At 35.8% G+C, this 20,091-nt stretch overlaps 1 protein-coding gene across 2 annotated transcripts in view; it reads right to left on the bottom strand.

Moving 5' to 3' along the window:
- Positions 1 to 20,091, bottom strand: part of RDX (radixin) — a 105,035-nt gene that overhangs the window by 18,019 nt on the left and 66,925 nt on the right. For both annotated transcript variants that reach the window (XM_027563805.1, XM_027563806.1), the window contains 4 exons: positions 17,049 to 17,209; positions 14,893 to 14,985; positions 8,672 to 8,914; positions 7,027 to 7,187 (listed from right to left, as the gene is read on the bottom strand). In XM_027563805.1, the coding sequence (XP_027419606.1) occupies positions 7,027 to 7,187; positions 8,672 to 8,914; positions 14,893 to 14,985; positions 17,049 to 17,209 (658 nt within the window). The remainder of the gene's footprint in view (positions 1 to 7,026; positions 7,188 to 8,671; positions 8,915 to 14,892; positions 14,986 to 17,048; positions 17,210 to 20,091) is intronic.

Below are 20,091 nucleotides of genomic sequence, written 5' to 3'. Positions count from 1 at the left end.
GGAAAAACATTACCACATATAGCAAACATGAGAGCAAATTACATCTAAATGTTTGCTTTAAACACTCAGAAGGCAGTAATACCATTTCCATGACCACAGCCTTTCTGCAGGCTAATTACACTATAGCTCTTTCTAGTCCACTGTACAAAGCAGCATGAATTTTCCTTGGGAGCAAAGTTCAGTTATTATTCCCTTCTGTAAGTGCATTCCCAAAGGGACCAGATGTCTTCAAATCAAACTAAACCACCTCAGCGAAGGATTAAAGCCCCCTTTAATTCCTGACTCAACCTTCCATATCTTTACCATCCTGCAGTCAGAACACAGGAAATTACATTTTCTATTCCAGTTAAAACAGTCTATTTTTCATCTCTCTAGACTTTGACCACTCTACATAATCTCTCTTTTGTCTCATTAATAGTTCCTTCATTAAAAGGCATTTTTTTCCTCTTAAAAAAAAAAAAACAAAGACTAAAACACAGGCGACAAAAGAAAAACAAATTACATTACATCAAAATTAAAAATGCTTGTGCATCAAAGAACACTATTGATAGAATAAAAAGGCAACTCACAGAATGGGAAAATATTTGCACTCGTATATAGGCTAACATCCACAACGTATAAAGAACTTCTACTTCAACAAGTTTAAAGTGGTAAAAATATGAATATACATTTCAGCAAACAAGATACCGCATCATAAGGAAATTAAAGTCAAAATCAAGACGAGATACCACTCCATCCACTTGGATTGCTATTAGCAAAAGCAACATGAAAGGGATTTCCCTGGCTGTCTAGTGGTTAGAACTCAGCACTTTCACTGCTGTGGCGTGGGTTCAATTCCTGGTTGGGAGACTAAGATTCCGAAAGCAGAGTGGCCAAATAAAATAAAACAAAATAACAATTGTTGGTTGAGGATGTGGAGAAACTGGAACTCTTATGCATTGCCAGTGGGAATATAAAATAGTGTAGTTGCTGAGAAAGACAGTATTGGCAAGTTTCTTAAAATATTAAACACAGAATTACCACATGATTCAGCAATTACATTCCTGGGTATATACTCAAGAACTGAAAGCAGGAACTCAAACAGAGATTTGTACACTAATGTACATAGCAGCATTGTTCACAACAGTCAAAATGCAGAAATAATCCAAATGTCCATTAACTAATGAATGGATAAGGGAAATCTGGTATATGTGTACAATGAATATTACTTAGCCTTGAAAAAGAATAAAACTTTGCTATGTCCTACAATACCGATGAACCTTAAAAATATGCTAAGTGAAATAATTTAGATACAAAAGGATAAATATAGGAGTCAGTCCACTTATATGAGGTACCTAGTATTGTCAAATTCAAATACACAGAAATCAGGATAATGATCACCAGACACTGGGGAAAGGGAGGAATGGGAAGTTAGTATTTAATGGGTAGAGAGAGTCTGTTAGGGCTGATGAAAAGCTCTGGAGATGGAACAGTGGTGATGTGTGGTTACAAAACAATGTGAATACCCTTAACATCACCAAACAGTTGAAAATGGTTAAAATGGTAAATCTTGTATTTTAATACAATAAAGTAATGAAGATTCAGCTGAAATCTAACTCTACTAACCTTCTCAGTATTGAACACAGATTACTATACTGACTGGTTGTCAATTGGGTATAAAATGAGTCTTTTTATAAAGTTAGAAAAACTTTTTAAAGAGTATCTTTAAATATTGATCAGTGTTTAAAATTTGACCTATAAAATGAAAATTAAGTCATTTATCAGATAACAACCATACTTAAGAAACTGTACTGTATATTCTTATTCTCTACCGGTTGCTTATTTTCCTCTATTGCTCTTCTTTATGTTGTGGTAGTCTCCTTCATCACACAGTGTATCTTTTTATCCAAATTAGCTAAAATTTAAAAGCAAAATAATTACATAAATGGAATGATGGCATATAAAACTAAAATGCTACATCTGAATTACATAGATTTTAGAGTATAAACAAAAGGAAAGAGAGGAAGGAGGTAGTGTTGCCCTATGAGTCTAAGACATTCCTGCATATCTAGGCCTATAAGATAAAACATCGTTTTAAGTCGCAAACAAGATATAATGGCATACATTACAATACAGTGCTAGAAGGCTTTGATATAATAAATCCATATTTTATCAAAAGGAATTTCCCCAAGGCTTATAACACAAATCTCAGAAATTCTGATCCCATGTTACCACTAAGAAAATGGACATATGGCTATATAGACTTAGTTAAACACCACCAGTCAACTACTTTTAGAAGCAAACTCAATGACATGCATAATAATCAAAGTAAACCTAAATTTTAAAAATGTTCATCAAATAAAACTGAACAATTAAACCAGTAATAAATTACAAGGATGGAAGCAACTGACTAGATTATAAGCACGGAGGAATCTGGGCATACAAATACCATGAATCAATAAAATGGTGTTGCCATCTTAAATTTAGTACTGTAACAGATTATTGCAAATGATCCAAGAGCTAAGATAAATATTTGAGGTTTCACACTTTAAGATAGTCCAAAACAATGGGTCACAGTCATTCTAATCATACTTCTATATCCTAGAATATACAACACACTGAATAAAAGTGTATTGGCTAAATGTGTATGTGTGCTAAGTTGCCTCAGTTCATGGCTAGACGAAGGGCAGTTAAGAACCTGGAACTGTTTAGTAGCTAGGGAACTCCATAGCCGAACATAAGCTTGAATTTAAAGACATGCCATGGGGTAATTATCTCAGTCATAATTTTTAACCCTAAAATTCTGTAAGAAATGATAAAGAATATTTCAACTCCTAAGGCAGCACTCAGTCGTGTCTGACTCTTGGCAACCCCATGCACTATACAGTCCATGGAATTCTCCAGATCAGAGTACTGGAGTGGTCAGCTATTCCCTTCTCCAGGGTATCTTCCCGATCCAGGTATCGAACCCAGGTCTCCCACATTGCCAGTGGATTCTTTATCAGCTGAGCCACAAGGCAAGCCCAAGAATACTGGAGTGGGTAGCCTATCCCTTCTCCAGCAAATCTTCCCAACCCAGGGATCGAACTGGGGTCTCCTGAATTGCAGGCGGATTCTTTACCAACTGAGCTATCAGGGAATCCTCTAAAGCAGCATATGTAACCTCAAATCAGAAAACTTTTGTTATCACAGTTTAAGGGAGGTTGAAATATTGAGGCAGCAAAGCAAGAAGTCATCATCTTTCCAGAGGGAAAATGGTAGCTCTTAAAATCACTAAGATGGAGACATTAAGAAATAGGTCCACTGGGAAAAAAGGGGAGTTAAAATTAACTGGGAAAGCCAGGGATGAGAAGGTGACAGGCTTTAATATATGGTAGGCCAATTTTTCCTTGCGAACAGTGTACTACGTGAGGAGTCATATTGCCTTGACGGTTTATGAAGTTATGCTATCTGCTGAATCCACAGTGCTTTTAATATGTAGTAGAATATTTGTCATTCTACATGATAAACCACACAGGACTATTTAATAGACTATCTTCTAGTTAAAAAAAAAAAAAGAATGAAATACAGAATAAGAAAAGCTAAAGTTCTGTTTATTTAGAACAAACAAACAAGAGAGAACTACCAGGGTAGTTCCATATTTAATGTTTCCCCTTATTATAGACAGATATCTAAGCTCTGGTTTACTAATCAGTCCAGTAAATTAATGCTAAAGGCAATAATCCCTATACTTTAAAGTTTTAGATTTCAAAAAGACTAATTACTTTCATTATGCATGCATACATAAAATGGGATGCTTTGGGACCTAAAAAATCTTTTTATCTTCAATTCTAAAAATATCACCAACCAACAGGTAGTTAAGAGCTGAGACAGAAAGTAATGGTATTTTTAATCATAACATTGGAACTCTTTTCTGATGATAACCAGGAGTGAGTTCTAATCAGTCTAAGGTAACTTCGTAAGTGTTAATTCCAGTTCTAAGAGAAAAACTCTACTCAGATAAAAAGCAAAATATTGTAATAAAATTCCCGCTTCTTTTCTTTTTTTTTTTTATAGGCAGAGGTTTGGCACGGCTCTGCCTCTCCTCGAATTCAAACGCGGCGCCGGGAACGTTACAAGAGCCTACGGGCCTCTTTTCTTTTCTAACAGGATCAGAATAAAGAGATCACTACCTGTTTTTGAGAGTAGAAATAATAAAGTGACAAATATTATTATCAACTGAGAAGACACCTGGCTTTTATTTTTCTTAGAATAGATTTATCACTTGTTTCTTTAGGAATAATCTTCATGATAATAAGAAGCACTTAGTATATAGCTCTTTAGAGAAAATTAACATTTTAACAGTGAGAGTAATCAATGACAATGAAACTCTTTCTTCCTACGGAAAATTAAATATTCACTATACAATAAGAGCAATGACTAGAAATCTTATATGATATTCTATTAGGAAGAGGGCTGATCTTTAATAATTTAATTTCTCCAGAAAATTAATAATCACTATTACTTCCATACCAAAAATGATATATAATTTTGGGGAAAGAGTAAATGTATGAGGATTTTACACTTTTTCCTAATCACTTCTCATTTTAAAAATATAATAATTTACAGATCTATTAGAGATTATAATTTTCAGGAAATATATATAAGGAATCCATGTTAAATAACAACAGTGACCCGTGAAGGCATGAGCTTTTGTCACTTTATTGTTAATCAATGAATGTTATCCAAAATTATAGATGTAACTTAATTGTACAACACAAAATTATGCTAATGGGAAAAGCCTGTTGGAATTTACCAAATACTCATTAATATATTTTTACATTGCTATATGAACATGTGCTTCTCAACTGCTAATAATAAAAGTTATAATTGGTTTAATGAAACCCATATTGCAAATAGCTGTTCCTGTTTAGAAAAATTCACACAGCTTTAAAAATGGATTAAATCCATTTTAATCCTAATCTACAAATAGATTATAAACAGCAAATATAACTGGTAGTTTTTCAACACTGTAATCAAACTGAAGTAGGAATGGTAGTGCACACAATTCAAAATGAAGCAAATTAATAAAAATCCAATAGAAATCCAAATTATCACCTATTATGGCAATTGTTTAATGCTTTGAAGTGAACACATGCTTTAACCATGAATAGCAGGGCTCACCATCTATTGCTCTCATGTGCTACAAGGAGAAACATCCTCTTCCACCGTGTTTTGAAGGATGTGCACAACCACTGTACAACAGTCACTTCAAGGTTAACCAGTTACCTTTTGTCCTACTAAATCCAAAAAATATATTAAATGCAACATTTCCTTTTCATAATGTCTGCCCAGATTAATCCTTTTAAAGTCAGCAAAATCAAAAAAGCACAAGAGATACTTTCAGACACAACTTAAATCTATTGTGCGTGAAAAATGTCTAACAAAATGGCAATTTTAATGGATAATTGTAAATTTGAACGCATAATACCAGATGGAAAGTAGCTGAACCACACAGAGAAAACAAGGCTTTCCGTATCTCCAAATCTAGATGTTTTACAGTAAAGAAAATGTTAGAACATGTGAATATTCAACATCTTTTAAACTGGAAAGATTTCTTTGTAAAACATTAATGAAATTAATATCACCTAAAATTATAATTTCTAAAATACAATTAACTAACCAAATTTAAGTATCTTTAGAGATTGAAAAAATAAGCACAATGATTTAGAAACCAAATATGCTAAAATGATTATGTAATAATTACATCAAGAATGAAGGTACAGACATTCGTCATACGCTACAAGGGCAACCTCTCTCTCACACATTCACACACACATACACACTTCCTCAGATGTACAACACCCTTCCAGAAGATAGTATACCAGTGAGAGCTTACAATTTTAATACAAATCAGAGTCCCACAGTTCAGTTCAACAAAAAGGCAGTTAAAATTTAGCACTCTTAAGATATTCTGAAGGAAAAAGAAATCTCAAAAATACCCCTTTATGATGGGAAGTATCTCTACGTATTATAAAACATAGCTTACACATTTCACTGTGTTTGAACGACCAGTCACTGCAGGTATAGTAGTGAGGTAGTATAACTGTCTCCTTCTTGGGACTGATGTTTTCATACGCTGCCCTTCCAGAAAGGTCCAGGGTTTTTTTTAATGACAATCAATTACCAACAAATGTATAATTTCTTTTATTAAATATCTGTTTTTCTAATCAATCTATGAAATATGTCAGAGACAACTGTTATTTGCAGTAGTGTTTCATCAATAAACTTTCCTAGGGACTTACTACCTGCTGTCTATACCTTTATGAAATCAGTGGGCAAAGAAAACCAAAGGATGACAGGAGATGAAACACCAATCAATCCAGCTGTCAGAGGACTGTAATTTTAAAAAATCCAATAATGTTTTAAATTGAGTTTTAAAAAATTAACTACAAGCTGTACACTATACTATTAAACTTTCTAATCCTTTTCATGATTCATAGCCATCTTCTACACAATAATCAAAGACTTTTCACCTATGCTTATTTTAATCACTGCCAATGATTAAAACATGTAGTGCTATGGTTAGAGGGCATATTAAGGTATGGAAAGTACACACTGAGAAAACGAGAATGAGAGAGAATGTGGAAATACATGGAGCTAAAATGTGGAAAGAGAAGGAAAGAGTGCTCTACCTAAACACTCATTAAGTCACCATCATCCTGTAAAATGTACAAAGTGCTTAAATCATACACACACATTTGTCAGACATGATAATTAGTGTTAATCTTCAACAGAAAAAAAAAAACGGAAAATGAAAAGTATGAAAAAGGAGGTGATGGAGCACTGTTCTTCATTCCCTGGCCCAAAAGAAAAAGAAAATCAAGCATGGTATCACACTGCCTTAATGTTGAAAAGCTCCCCTTAAATGTCTTTTAGCCACCACAGTCAAACTGGTGTAACTGCTTTGGCAAGGTGGGATGCGTTCCATCACATCCGCAAAGGCCTGCTTTTCTCTGTTGGTGGTTCAGCTTATGAAGAACATGTATGCAAAATAACAGCTCTCACATTGCTTCAAACTCATCAATACGTTGCTTTGTATTGCCTTGCCGAATCTGTCGCAGAGTCTTGTACTTATCACGGCCTGCTTTAACATTCTCAGCATGAAGAACATCATTTTGTGTTTTCTTGGTTTCATCTCTGGCTTGGGCTAATTCTGAACTTAATGCCTGTTTAAAAAATAAAGAGTATGACTATTATTATTTTCTTAGATTTAAAAAAAAAATCTATGGAAAAGGTTTAAAGACAAAAATACATATATAACACATCTTTGACTTTGTACTATATTAAAATTTCCACAGTGAAATCTTTTTCTTTAAATTGTTTAAGTTGTTTTACTTTTAGTAATGGTGGGGGATAGTGGTTAGAAAGGAATACCCATGGCCCTTCATTTCTGTACTCTGCAACTATGATGATTTGTGTGTTATTCTAAATTTCCTTAACCTTCTCATCTAATACTTGAAATGACTTAAAAAGGTTCAATGTAGCCATTATGGTTTGTGTTACCATAAGATCTAAAATCTATACCATGAGAGAAACTTTCTCCAAAAGGATAATATTACCACTATCACCTCATTTTCCTTATTAATACTTAAAGATTTCACAATTTAAAAATTACAGAACTTATTTTAGTAAGTTCTCCAATGGGTATAATACTACTAAAATTTACTATTTTGACCTAATTATGTACATTTAATAAGCTGATCTTTTGCCAATACAAAATCTGAACAAAAAATTTAGATTCTGTAATGTCTTACAGGTAGTCTATTAAATTATCATCGCTTTATATGTATACTGTTTAAAAACAAAATTTGTTTCTTAAACACAGTATTAACATTAGGTTCTACTTTTTAACTATAATTAACTACAGTTAAAAGCTATAATTAAATAATAACTTACTAATTAAGGTCTCTCACATCCATAAATGACCATTGGAAAAACCACAGCCTTGATTAGACGGACCTTTGTTGGCAAAGTAATGTCTCTGCTTTTCAGTAGACTATGGTTTTTCCAGTGGTCATGTATGGATGTGAGAGTTGGACTGTGAAGAAAACTGAGCACCGAAGAATTGATGCTTTTGAACTGCGGTGTTGGAGAAGACTCTTGAGAGTCCCTTGGACTGCAAGGAGACCCAACCAGTCCATTCTGAAGGAGATCAGCCCTGGGATTTCTTTGGAGGGAACGATGCTAAAGCTGAAACTGCAGTACTTTGGCCACCTCATGCGAAGAGTTGACTCATTGGAAAAGACCCTGATGCTGGGAGGGATTGGGGGCAGGAGGAGAAGGGGACGACAGAGGGTGAGATGGCTGGATGGCATCACTGACTCGATGGACGTGAACTCCGGGAGTTGGTGATGGACAGGGAAGCCTAGCATGCTGCAGTTCATGGGATCGCAAAGAGTCGGACACGACTGAGCAACTGAACTGAACCGAATTAAGGTCTCTACACAAAGCTAACAAACATCTGGTAACAAGAACATACAATGGAAAAAATAATGTGCCTGTAGGCCAAGCACTTACAAACCAACCACAAGGCCAGCTAGAGCTAAACGCGTCCAAAAATCAAGTATTCCTTTTTAGTTAAGTTTGTCTTAACAAAAGGGGGAAATGCAAACTATATTTAAATGTGCATACAAACTGCAAATTTAAATACCTGAAGTTGCTTCTTAACACGTTCATTTTTCTGTGTTTCTGTCACACGTTCCTCCTCACTTCTATGGTTCATTACCCCATCATTTGATAATTCAGCGCTAGCCTCAGCATTATTCTCATCATGCTCATCGTGTTCATTTTCTGTCGGAGGAATGACTGGTGGTGGTGGAGGCGGAGGTGGGGCAGACATCACAGTCTTTAACTCTTCTTTGGTCTTTTCCAAGTCTTCCTGGGCTGCAAAAGCCTAAACATAAAAAAATAAGCTTATAAGCAACTTACTTTGAGAACCAGTGATTAAAAGATTCAAGTCATCCTTTCTATATGTCAGGATAATAAAAACAAGCCCCAGTGATAAAAGCTTATTTTCAGAATTAAAGACACCACTGTGTAAATCCTAATAAAACTGTTAATTCTAGCAAGGATTATCAATTGCTGCTAAAAGTGTTGTACAAATGGTTGATGAGAAAATGGATATAGGTATAATGACAAAGAAATTCACACGTGATAGATTACATTTTAGCAATGATAAAATATAATCAGACATGGGAAGAATAAGACTGTTATTACTCTAATCCCATGATCAATTAAAATAACTGGGCCAATCAGATATTAAGTGTCTTCTGATATAATACAACAGGAAATATCGAACATCACCAATTGTCTGAGTAATTATATCGTGCTGGGTTACCTGGAAAAGTCCTGGTGTAATAATTAACAACACTCCCTTACATTCTCAAAAAGTGTTCCAGTTTGGATAATAAATTGTATGAAAATTTCTCTTACGAGGCATCACAGCCAGAAACTTTTAATTTGAATCCTTTAAGCTTTTAGATTTATCTTTCAGCTTACAAGAATACCGAAGGAAAAAAGACAAGCTGAATGACATCATAAGGAAACTAGAAAAATACAGAAGTAGGGATAATGCGGATCCTTTTAATAAATCAGTATCACAAAAAGAACTGTCCTACTAAAAGAGACTGATCAAACAGAAGCAATGCAAAATCCTACTCTGGACACTGGCTTGGCAAATTAGCTATAATAGACTTTTTGGGTCAATTCTGAATACTGTGTGCCCAGAAATATACTCACGCATATATGGTTAACTTACAACAAAGCAGCCAAGAATATAGATTGGGGAAGGGAAACTAGACAGCCACGTGCAAAAGGATGAAACTGGACGCCTACTGTACACACCACAGAGAAAAATCAACCCAACATGGATCGAAAGACTTGAACATAGGACCTGAAATCATAAAACTTTTCAAAAAAATATAGACAGTAAGTGCCTTGATATAGGTCTTGGTGATAAATTTTTGGATTTGACACCAAAAGCAAAAGCAATACAAACAAAAACAAACATGTGGGACAACTTTAAACCAAAAGGCTTTGCAAACCAATATATATATATACACACACATATATATCAAGAATATGAAAAGGCAAGATACAAAACAGGAGAAAATACATGTGAATTATAGTTCTGATAAGGTGTTAATACCCAAAATATGTGAAGAATTCATACAGCTCAACAAAAACAACAACCCTAATAGTATTTTTTTTTAATGAGCAAATGATACGAATAGACATTTTTTCTAAAGAAGACAGAGATGGCCAACAGGCACACGGAAAGATATTCAACATCATTAATCATCAGGGAAATGCAAATCAAAACCACAATGAGATAACACATCATACCTGTAAGCATGGCTACTATCAAAAAGACAAGAAATAACAAGTGTTGGTAAGGATGTGGAAAAAAGGGAACACTTGTTCACCTTCACTGGGAATGTGAACTGGTGTAGCCACTGTGGAAAAGAGTACGAAGATCTCTTAAAAATTTTAAAAACAGAACTACTATATATAATCCAGCTATTCTACTTCTGAGTATTTATCCAGAGGAAGAAAACGCTAACTCGAAAAGATATATACATCCCCCCAATATGTTCACTGCAGCATTATTTACACAACAGCCAAGATACGGAAAAAACCTAAGTGTCCATCAGTAGGTAAAGAGATAATGAAAAGGCAGTATACGTATATTGTATTGTTGTTCTTTTATCACTAAGTCATGTCTGGCTCTTTGCAACCCCATGGACTGTAGCTTACAAGACTCCTCTGTCTGTAGGAGTGTCCACGCAAGAATTACTGGAGTGGGTTGCCATTTCCTTCTCCAGGGGATCTTCCTGACCCAGGGATTGAACCAGAGTCTCCTGCATTGAGGGCGGATTCTTTATTGCTGAGCCACCAGAGAAGTCCCCATACAATGCAAATATAAATATAATATATTCAAATATTAAGATTTTGGATTTCTAAAATCTTAAGATACTGGATTTCCATCCAGTACACATATACAGTGGAATATTATTCAGTTATAAAAAAGGAAAATATTGCCATTTGCAACAACACAGATGGACCTTGAGGGTATTATGCCAAGTAATATAAGTCAGACAGAGAAAAGCAAATTACCACATGATCTCACTTATATGTGGAATCTAAAAAATCAAAAAACAAACAAACAAAAAAACTGAGCTTATGGATACAGAGAACAGATCAATGGTTACCAGAAACAAAAGTTGAAGAGGAATGGGAGAAGGGAATTAAAAAGTACAAACTCCCATGTATAAAATAAATGAGTCATGGGGATATATATAGAGAGAGCATTATATGGACTAACACGGACTATAGTTAATAATATATTCTGTATTTCAAAGTTGCTAAGAAAGCAAATCTTAAAAGTTTACATTACAAGATGAAAATTTATGTAGCTATATGATGATGGATGTTAACAAGACTTACCATGATGATCATTTCACAACAGATACAAATACCGAACCATATTATACACCTGAAAATACATTATATGTCAATTATATCTAAATGAAAAACTTTTGAATATAGTCTGAGATGAGATGAAAACTGACTAAAATGGAACAGTATGTACAGCATGAGCTCACTCTGGACATACAAATGATTGTTGTTGTTCAGTCACCAAGTTGTGTACAACTCTTCGTGACTCCATGGGCTGCAGCATACCAGGTTTCCCTGTCCCTCACTATCTCCCAGAGTTTGCCCAAGTTCATGTCCATTGCATCGGTGATACCATCCAACCATCTCATCCTCTGTCACCCTTTTCTCCTGCCTCCAATCTTTCCATGCATTCTGGGTCTTTTCCAATGAGTTGGCTCTTCTCATCAGGTAGCCAAAATACTGGAGCTTCAGCTTCAGCATCAGTCCTTCCAATGAATATTCAGGGTTGATTTCCTTAAGATTGACTGGCTTGATCTCCTTGCAGTCTAAGGGATTCTCAAGAGTCTTCTTCAGCATGACAGTGCAAAAGCATCAGAGTTCAAAAGCATCAATTCTTCAGCGATACCAATGTATATGTATACACATACATGCACTCAATATGTCAGCAAATTTGGAAAACTCAGCAGTGGCCACAGGACTGGAAAAAGTCAGTTTTCACTACAATCCCAAAGAAGGGCAATGCCAAAGAATGTATAAACTACCACACAACTGCACTCATTACACATGCTAGCAAAGTAACGCTCAAAATCCCTCAAGCTAGCTTCAGCAGTACATGAACCAAGAACTTCCCGATGTATAAGCTGGCTTTCAAAAAGGCAGAGGAACTAGAGATCAAATTGCCAACGTTAATTGGATCATGGAGAAAGCAAGAGAATTCCAGAAAAATATCAACTTCTGTTTCATTGACTATGCTAAAGCCTTTGATTGTGGATCATAACTGAAAAATCCTTAGAGATGGGAATACCAGACCACCTTACTTGTTTCCTGAGAAACCTGTACACAGGACAAGCAGCAACAGTTAGAACCAGATGTAGAAAAACGGACTGGTTCAAAATTGGGAAAGGAGTACAACAAGGCCGTATACTGTCACCCTGCTTATTTTATCTTGTATGTAGCACATATCATGTGAAATGCCAGGCTGGATGAATCACAAGCTGGAATCAAAACTGCCAGAGAAATATCAACAACCGCAGATATGCAGATGACACCACTATAATGGCAGAAAGTGAAGAGGAACTAAAGAGCCTCATAATGAGGGTGAGAGAGGAGAGTGAAAAAGCTGGTTTAAAACTCAACATTCAAGAAACTAAGATCATGGCATCCAGTTCCATCACTTCATGGCAAACAGAAGGTGAAAAAGTGTAAGCAGAGACAGATTTTATTTTCTTGGGCTCCAAAATCTCTGGGGATGGTGACTGCAGCCAGGAAATTAAGACATTTAGCTTTCTGGAAGGACAGCTATGAGAAACCTAGACAGCGTATTAAAAAACAGAGATATCACTTTGTCAACAAAGGTCTGTGTAGTCAGTTCTGATTTTTCCAGTAGTCATGTACGGATGTGAGAGTTGAACCATAAAAAAGGTTGAGAACTTTAGAACTGATGCTTTCAAATTGTAGTGCAGGAGAAGACTCTTGCAAGTCCAGCAAGGAGATCAAACCTGAATATTCATTGCAAGGACTGATGCTGAATTTCCAATACTCTGGGCACCTGATGGGAATAGCCAACTCATTGGAAAGGCCATGATGCTGGGAAAGACCGAGGGCAGGAGGAGAAGGGGGCAGCGCAGGATGAGACAGTTAGATAGCATCACCAACTCAATGGACATGAACTGAAACAAATTCCTGGAGATAGGGGAGGGGACAGGAGCCCAGCATGCTGCAGTCCATGGGGTTGCAAAGCATCGGGGCACAACTCAATGACTGAATAACAACAACAGCACACATATGCACATAGGAAAAGATCCTGGAAGGATAGGCACCGTGATGTTAAAATACTGATCCTAGTTTGTGGGAATGTGATTTTTCTTTTACGTGCATTTTCTGATTTCTATAATTCACAGGATGTGTTTCTGTGATACATTATTTTTATAAGTTTGTGTGTCCCTGAAGTTCATAAATCATTCCTAAGAGGGATACAATTCTAATAAGAGAAGTGTTAACATATAAGTTAACAGTGCTTTCACTTCTGTGGAGCTCTATGTACATATATGGGCTTCCCACATTGCCTGCCAATGCAGGAGATGCGAGTTCAATCCCTGTGTCTGGAAAATCCCCTAAAGAAGGAAACAGCAACCCACTCCAGTATTCTTGCCTGGGAAATCCCATGGACAGAGAAGCCTCGAGGGCTACCGTCCATGGGGTCACAGAAGAGTCAGACACGACTTAGCAACTAAACAACATGTACATATATACATAACTCTAATATAAAAAACTCCCCTATGAAATCCAAAGTGCTACAAAGAAAATTTAAAGTGAAAGAAAACCATTTTAGCTAACAAGTACATGTTGTTGTAGCAAAGTCACAGAACTATATACCTTTGAGTGTAAAAAATTATTATTATAGTTTCATTTAAAAGTTTAAAGTCTGAATTAAATTCTCTTCTTATATTCCCCACCCTTCCAAGTAAAGCCTAATTTTTCACTTTTTTGCCATTTCAGACAACAGTAGTTTCACGTACTTAGGAACTCTGGAATCTTAGTATCGTTTTGATTACATTCTTCTAATTCAACTTTAGAGCCAATCATTTGGTTGCCATGCCCCTTTGAGTCTATGAAAAAATGTCCTTCAACAATTCCTGTCCCTCTCTTTTCTCAATGCCACATCCTTAGTGAGTCATTAGCTCATAAGTAATCCTGCCCACTATCCTAATCCATCCATCATTCTGATTGCTAAGCTGTTTTTATAAAACCATGCTTCATCATGTTACAAACGTGTTTTGAAATCTTCAAAGCCCAAAGTCTACAGATACTTCCCAACATCTTTCTTTTGAGCAGGGTGTTTACTTAAAGCCTTTCACAGCTTAATGACTTCTCTAACTTTCTAGCCTCAACTCTCAAAGTTCCTGAAATAAGATTCTTCCTATGCTCATTCAATTCCTACAATCTGGAATGACTATCTCTTCAGTCCCCATCTTTTCTACTCCCAAACTGAATGTCATTCAACAGCTAGCTTAAATTTTTAAGGGTGGGTGTCCCCAACACCTGCCTCATTCCTAAAGAAACTAACACTTCTGTGTTCCCAAAGTACTAATTAGCTCTTATCACTAGATTAATATTGAACTACAATATGTACACATTCATACAGTGGTATCTCTTCCCATCTAAATCATGACTGTATCTTAATCTCTATAAATTCAGCATATGCTGGGTACAAAATAGGTGTTTGGTAAATGATAGTGATGAACAAATGATTACTTTGTGTTGCCACTCAGTAGCCTCCTCTTCCTTTTTCTTCTTGGCTTCCTCTAGAAGTGCAATCTTGGCAGTGAATTCGGCAAGTTCTGCTGCCTAAAATAAATGAAACAATTGCCAATACTAAAAAATATAATAGGGTTTCAATAATTTAAGTCAAAAACGCTTTAATATACATGAACTGTTTTTTCTTTTTGGGCCACGTCGTGTGGCTTTTAAGATTTTAGTTTCCCCACCAAGGACAGAACCCATGCCCCCTGCAGTGAAAGTGCAAAGTCCTAACCACTGGATTGCCAGGGAATTCCAACACGGACTCTTTTTATGTGTTTCTCATAGAGCCTTCTGTTTAAAAAAAAAGGAACTATTTCTTTAAGATCATAAAAATCTTATTTGTATTATAAGCTCATAAGGAGACAAAGAGACTTTTTTTTATTATTCTATATACACAAAGTTACTCCTGTTTTCATAGCAAGAACCTAGGAGCTACTTTTTAACTTTCGTCAATAAAGTATTTGCTAATGCTTACAGAAGGAAAAAAAAAGAAAAAACTGTTTACATAATGCTTTTTATGGCACTTTGTCAAATAATCTCACGTGACACCCTATTAGGTGGTTTTACTCCATTTTTCAAAGGGAGGGATCTGAGGCTCAGAAAGACCCAAAGACACAGAGCAAGGAAATGCCTAAACCAATACTTAAATCCCAATTCTTCTGGCTTTCATGCATACTCATCATTTGCAGGTCCAGTAAATACACACAAAAAAATCCAGTCATGACCCATCTTATAATTAACTTATGATTATCTTATAAAATTTAGAATATACATAATGGCAGTTTATCTAAAGCAAAACATGCCAGTAGCTTATATAAAATCAAAGTGGATCAGAATCCTTTGTTAGCTACAAGCTCTATGTATCTTTTATGGTTTTATTTCTAGGTTTCTTTTTAAAAGAAGAAATAAACAGTTTAGACTCATTTCCAAACTCTGTCATTAAGTTACTTGGATCTTAGGTTTGCTTTAAAGAAAGTATAATATACCTAATTTTACAGAAGTTTTCTTTTTCTTTTTTTTTTTCAGTTTCCATTATCTGAACTTGTTTTCTTATTAGTCCTCATTGGCAAACAAAATTTTTACTGTTGATTTTGGGTACAAGACACTTCTAGCAGTGGCTGCCCAATATTGATCATTTATTTAATACAGTAAATAAATACTGCAACCTCCAAACTGTCTATTTTTACACTGGTACTACCTTTATGATGACAGGTATTCATTCCTCTGTCTGAATACAGAAAATGGTTCATTTATTTCATGGGTTTCATGTTTCTTTGTTATTCTACTTACTGCTTTAAAATACATTCAAATAATAGTACAGGGAGGGAGGTGGGAGGGGGGTTCAGGATGGGGAACACGTGTACACCTGTGGCGGATTCATTTTGATGTATGGCAAAACCAATATAATATTGTAGAGTAATTAGCCTCCAATTAAAATAAATAAATTTAAATTATATATATAAAAAAAAAAGGTATGTGAATGTATTTTAGGAGTTCATGTTTCAGCCTCCCTGGTGGCTCAGCTGGTGAAGAATCTACCTGCAATGAAGGAGATCTGGGTTCAATCCCGGGGCTGGGAAGATTCCCTGGAAAAAGGAACAGCTTCCCACTCCAGTATTCTGGCCTGGAGAATCCCATGGACTGGATAGTCCATGAGACAAAGAGTCAGACACAACTGAATGACTTTCACTTTCACAAAGCTATGTCTTTGCAGTGAGTGCACACATACCATAGTGAGGAGAGCTGAAAACACGTTTAACCAACACCTTTGTGTTCAGAGGGCTTCCCAGGTGGCTCAGTGGTGAAGGAGTCCACCTGCCATGCAGGAGACACGGGAGATGTGCCAGTTCGATCCCTGAGTCGGGAAGATCCCTTGGAGGAGGAGATGGCAACCCATTCCAGTATTCTTGCCTGGAGAATCCCATGGACAGAGGAGCCTGGCAGGTTATAGTCCAAAGGGTTGCAAAGAGCTGGACATGACTGAGCTACTGAGCGTGGAACGATGCATTTGTGTTCAGAGAATATATAGTCTCAAATTGTGGGACTGATTCTATCCATACTTTTGCCTAAATTTTTCTTTTTCCCTAATAGAACCCAGGTTCCCTTACCAGCTGCTCCTGATTCTTCATCTGGTCGGCAGCCTGTTTCGCTAGAGCAGACTTGGCCTCTTCAGCAGCTTGACGCTCCTTTTCAAGCCTTTCTGCCTCTTCTTTTGCTCGTTTTCGTTCCTGGTCCAATTCTAGAGCTTTTCGAGTCTGTTCTTCCAGTTCTGTCAAATATATGTATCCCCCAAAACAATGATTAATTCTAATTTTCTCATTACGAAAAGAAGCTGAAACAGTAGCAAGGAATATAAGCTGTAAAGTTTTTAAAAATTAGCACATCTTTAAATGAACATACACCTTGTTTTTAACTTGAAAAAGGCCTAATACATTTTAAAACTCTATTTACACTCCAAAAATGCAAAGAAATGAAAATTCTTTATAACTCAGGTTTCTATCCTAACTCTAGAAACATATCCTTTATTTTTTAAAAATATTCTCTCCAAAAGAGAACCCTCCTACACTGTTAGTGGGAATGTAAAAACTGGTACAGCTACTATGGAGAACAGTATGGAAGTTCCTCAAAAAACTAAAAATAGAACTATCATATGACCCCAAAATCCCACTCCTGGGCATATACCAAGAGAAAACCATAATTTAAAAATATATATGCACCCCAATGTTTGCTGCAGCACTATTTACAACAGCCAAGACATGGAAGCAAGCTAAATGTCCACAGACAAAGGAATGGATAGAGAAGATGTGGTATATATATACAATGAAATATTACTCAGCCATAAAAAGAACAAAAGAATACCACTTGCAGCAATATGGATGGACCAGAGATTGTCAGACTGAGTGAAGTGAGTCAGAGAAAAACAAATATCATACGATATTGCTTATATGTGGAATCTAAACAAAAGGGTACAAATGAACATATTTACAAAACAGAAGTCAAGTCACAGATACAGAAAACAAACTTATGGTTAGCAGGGGATGGGGGTGGGGGGAGGTATTGGGACTGACATATACACACTATTATATGTAAAACATAAATAAGAACTTGCTGTATAGCACAGGGTACTCAATTCAATACTGTGTAATGGACTATATGTTAAAAGAATCTTTAAAAAAAAGAGGGGATATATGTGTAACTGATTCACTTTGCAGTACACTTACAACTAACACAACATTGTAAATCAATTACAATTCAATGAAAATTCAAAAAACAAATACCCTCGCCAAACTTTTTTGAGAAAATATATATTGCTCGTTTTAAAGTTTTTATTTCATTTATGCTGGGTTCTCGTGGCGTGTGGGCTTACTCGAGTTGCAGCACAGGAGCTCTACAGGACTTGGGCTCAGGAGTTGCGGTGCTCAGGCTCTCTAGCTGTGGCGCCCAGGTTTAGCTGCCTCGGGGCATGTGGGATCTTAGTTCCCTGACCAGGAATCGAACCCCTGTCCCCTGCATTGGAAGGCAGATTCTTTACCACTGGACCAACAAGGAAGTTCCCTCTCCAAAGTTTTGACCAAACAAACTGCTATCTATTTAAAAAATCTATAAAGTAGCACACTTTAAAACTTGTGGAAACTTTTACTTATCTAAACTAAGTATTAGATAAGTAAACCCAAGACATTAAGACTGAAAACAATACTTACTGACTCAAATAGAAATTCTGACGTGGATTGTATGAATTACTGAAAATTTTGAATTATCAGTACACATCCATTCCTCAAGCAGGACGATAAGAAAACTAGTTATTTGGTGATGAATGAGATGAATTTTAATCCTTAAGTATACAGATCATAAAGTTAATTCTCTTATTCTAATGAGCTGAGAAAGGAAAATATTACTAGCATAAAGCCAAATGAGTTTAAATCAATTTGAAAGTACTAATTTTAAGAACTACTATTATTCTGACAATCTGCGGTAAGTAGCAAGGACATCTGTGACAGAAGACAAGAGGATGTCGTCTATGAAGATGGGTGCAATGTCCTACGAAGGATGACTCTCCCATTCTGTATACTTCAGAAAAGAGGAAAACCTAAAAATCTATATGTCAAAAGGTTTGAAATCTAACTGTCACGTACAAATCACCTTACTGTTCTTAACTTTGCTGTTTTTGGTCAGAACTAATTTAAGTAACTACAGTTAAGACTTGGGAGGATTTGAGAAGATTGGGAAGAAAAATGACTTTAAACTCTAGATAAAGTGAAAAATTCTATGTGGCTATTTGGCTATAAAGATGAAATGTATGTAACGAAGGACGTTACTGAAGCTAAATTCTAGAATTAATTCATTTTAGTATTTGTCTTCTAAAACTTAGACATCAGAGCTAGCTAACCCCTCTAACTCTTATTATAATATTCTATCTGGTTGATTGACATATAAAATAAACCTCACAAAGTTCATGACTTTATCCTTCTTCTAAAAAAGCAAACAAATAATTAGAAAAGTTTACAAATGAAAACAAAGCTTTCTCTCGTAATAGAAATTCTTTCTACACTATGATACAATAAAGAAAAATAAGTCTGGGTTACAAAGTTAACTTTCAAAATAAATATTTCCCGATATTCTTTGTTTTCTATCAGTTTTTTTTTTGTAGTAAGTATTAATTTGAGGAACAGAAAATAAAGCAGTGATTGCTTTGTTGTATATTAAGAATTACACAGAAGTCTAATTTTTTAAACATTGAGAAATTAACTGAAAACTTCAAATCTACTCTAGCCTCTTCTAGAAAGTAAGATTTTGAAATGCCAACAAAGATCCTCCTGCTTTTCCCTCCAGTGAACTATAATTTGTAAACTATGATTCACTGATCAAACCCAACCCAGTATCTTATTTTTGTAAATAAAGTTTTACTAGAACTCACACCCTCTCTCATTTAAGTATTGTATATGACTGCTTTCGTGCTGCAGTGGTAGAACTGAAAGCTGTAACAGATCACGTGGCCTGCAAACCCTGAAATATTTACTACCCAACCCTTTACAGAAGGAGTTTGTGAACCCATGAACAGAGTATTTTAGGAGTTCCCTGGCAGTCCAATGGCTAGGCCTCAGTGCTTTCACTGCCGTGGCCCCAGGTTCAAGCCCTGGTGGAGGGAACTAG

The sequence above is a fragment of the Bos indicus x Bos taurus genome, chromosome 15 (genome assembly GCF_003369695.1).
Source record: "Bos indicus x Bos taurus breed Angus x Brahman F1 hybrid chromosome 15, Bos_hybrid_MaternalHap_v2.0, whole genome shotgun sequence".
In the NCBI taxonomy this organism is placed as follows: domain Eukaryota; kingdom Metazoa; phylum Chordata; class Mammalia; order Artiodactyla; family Bovidae; genus Bos; species Bos indicus x Bos taurus.
Note: the sequence above shows the minus strand (reverse complement) of the source record. Positions and strands in the feature narration are given on the sequence as shown.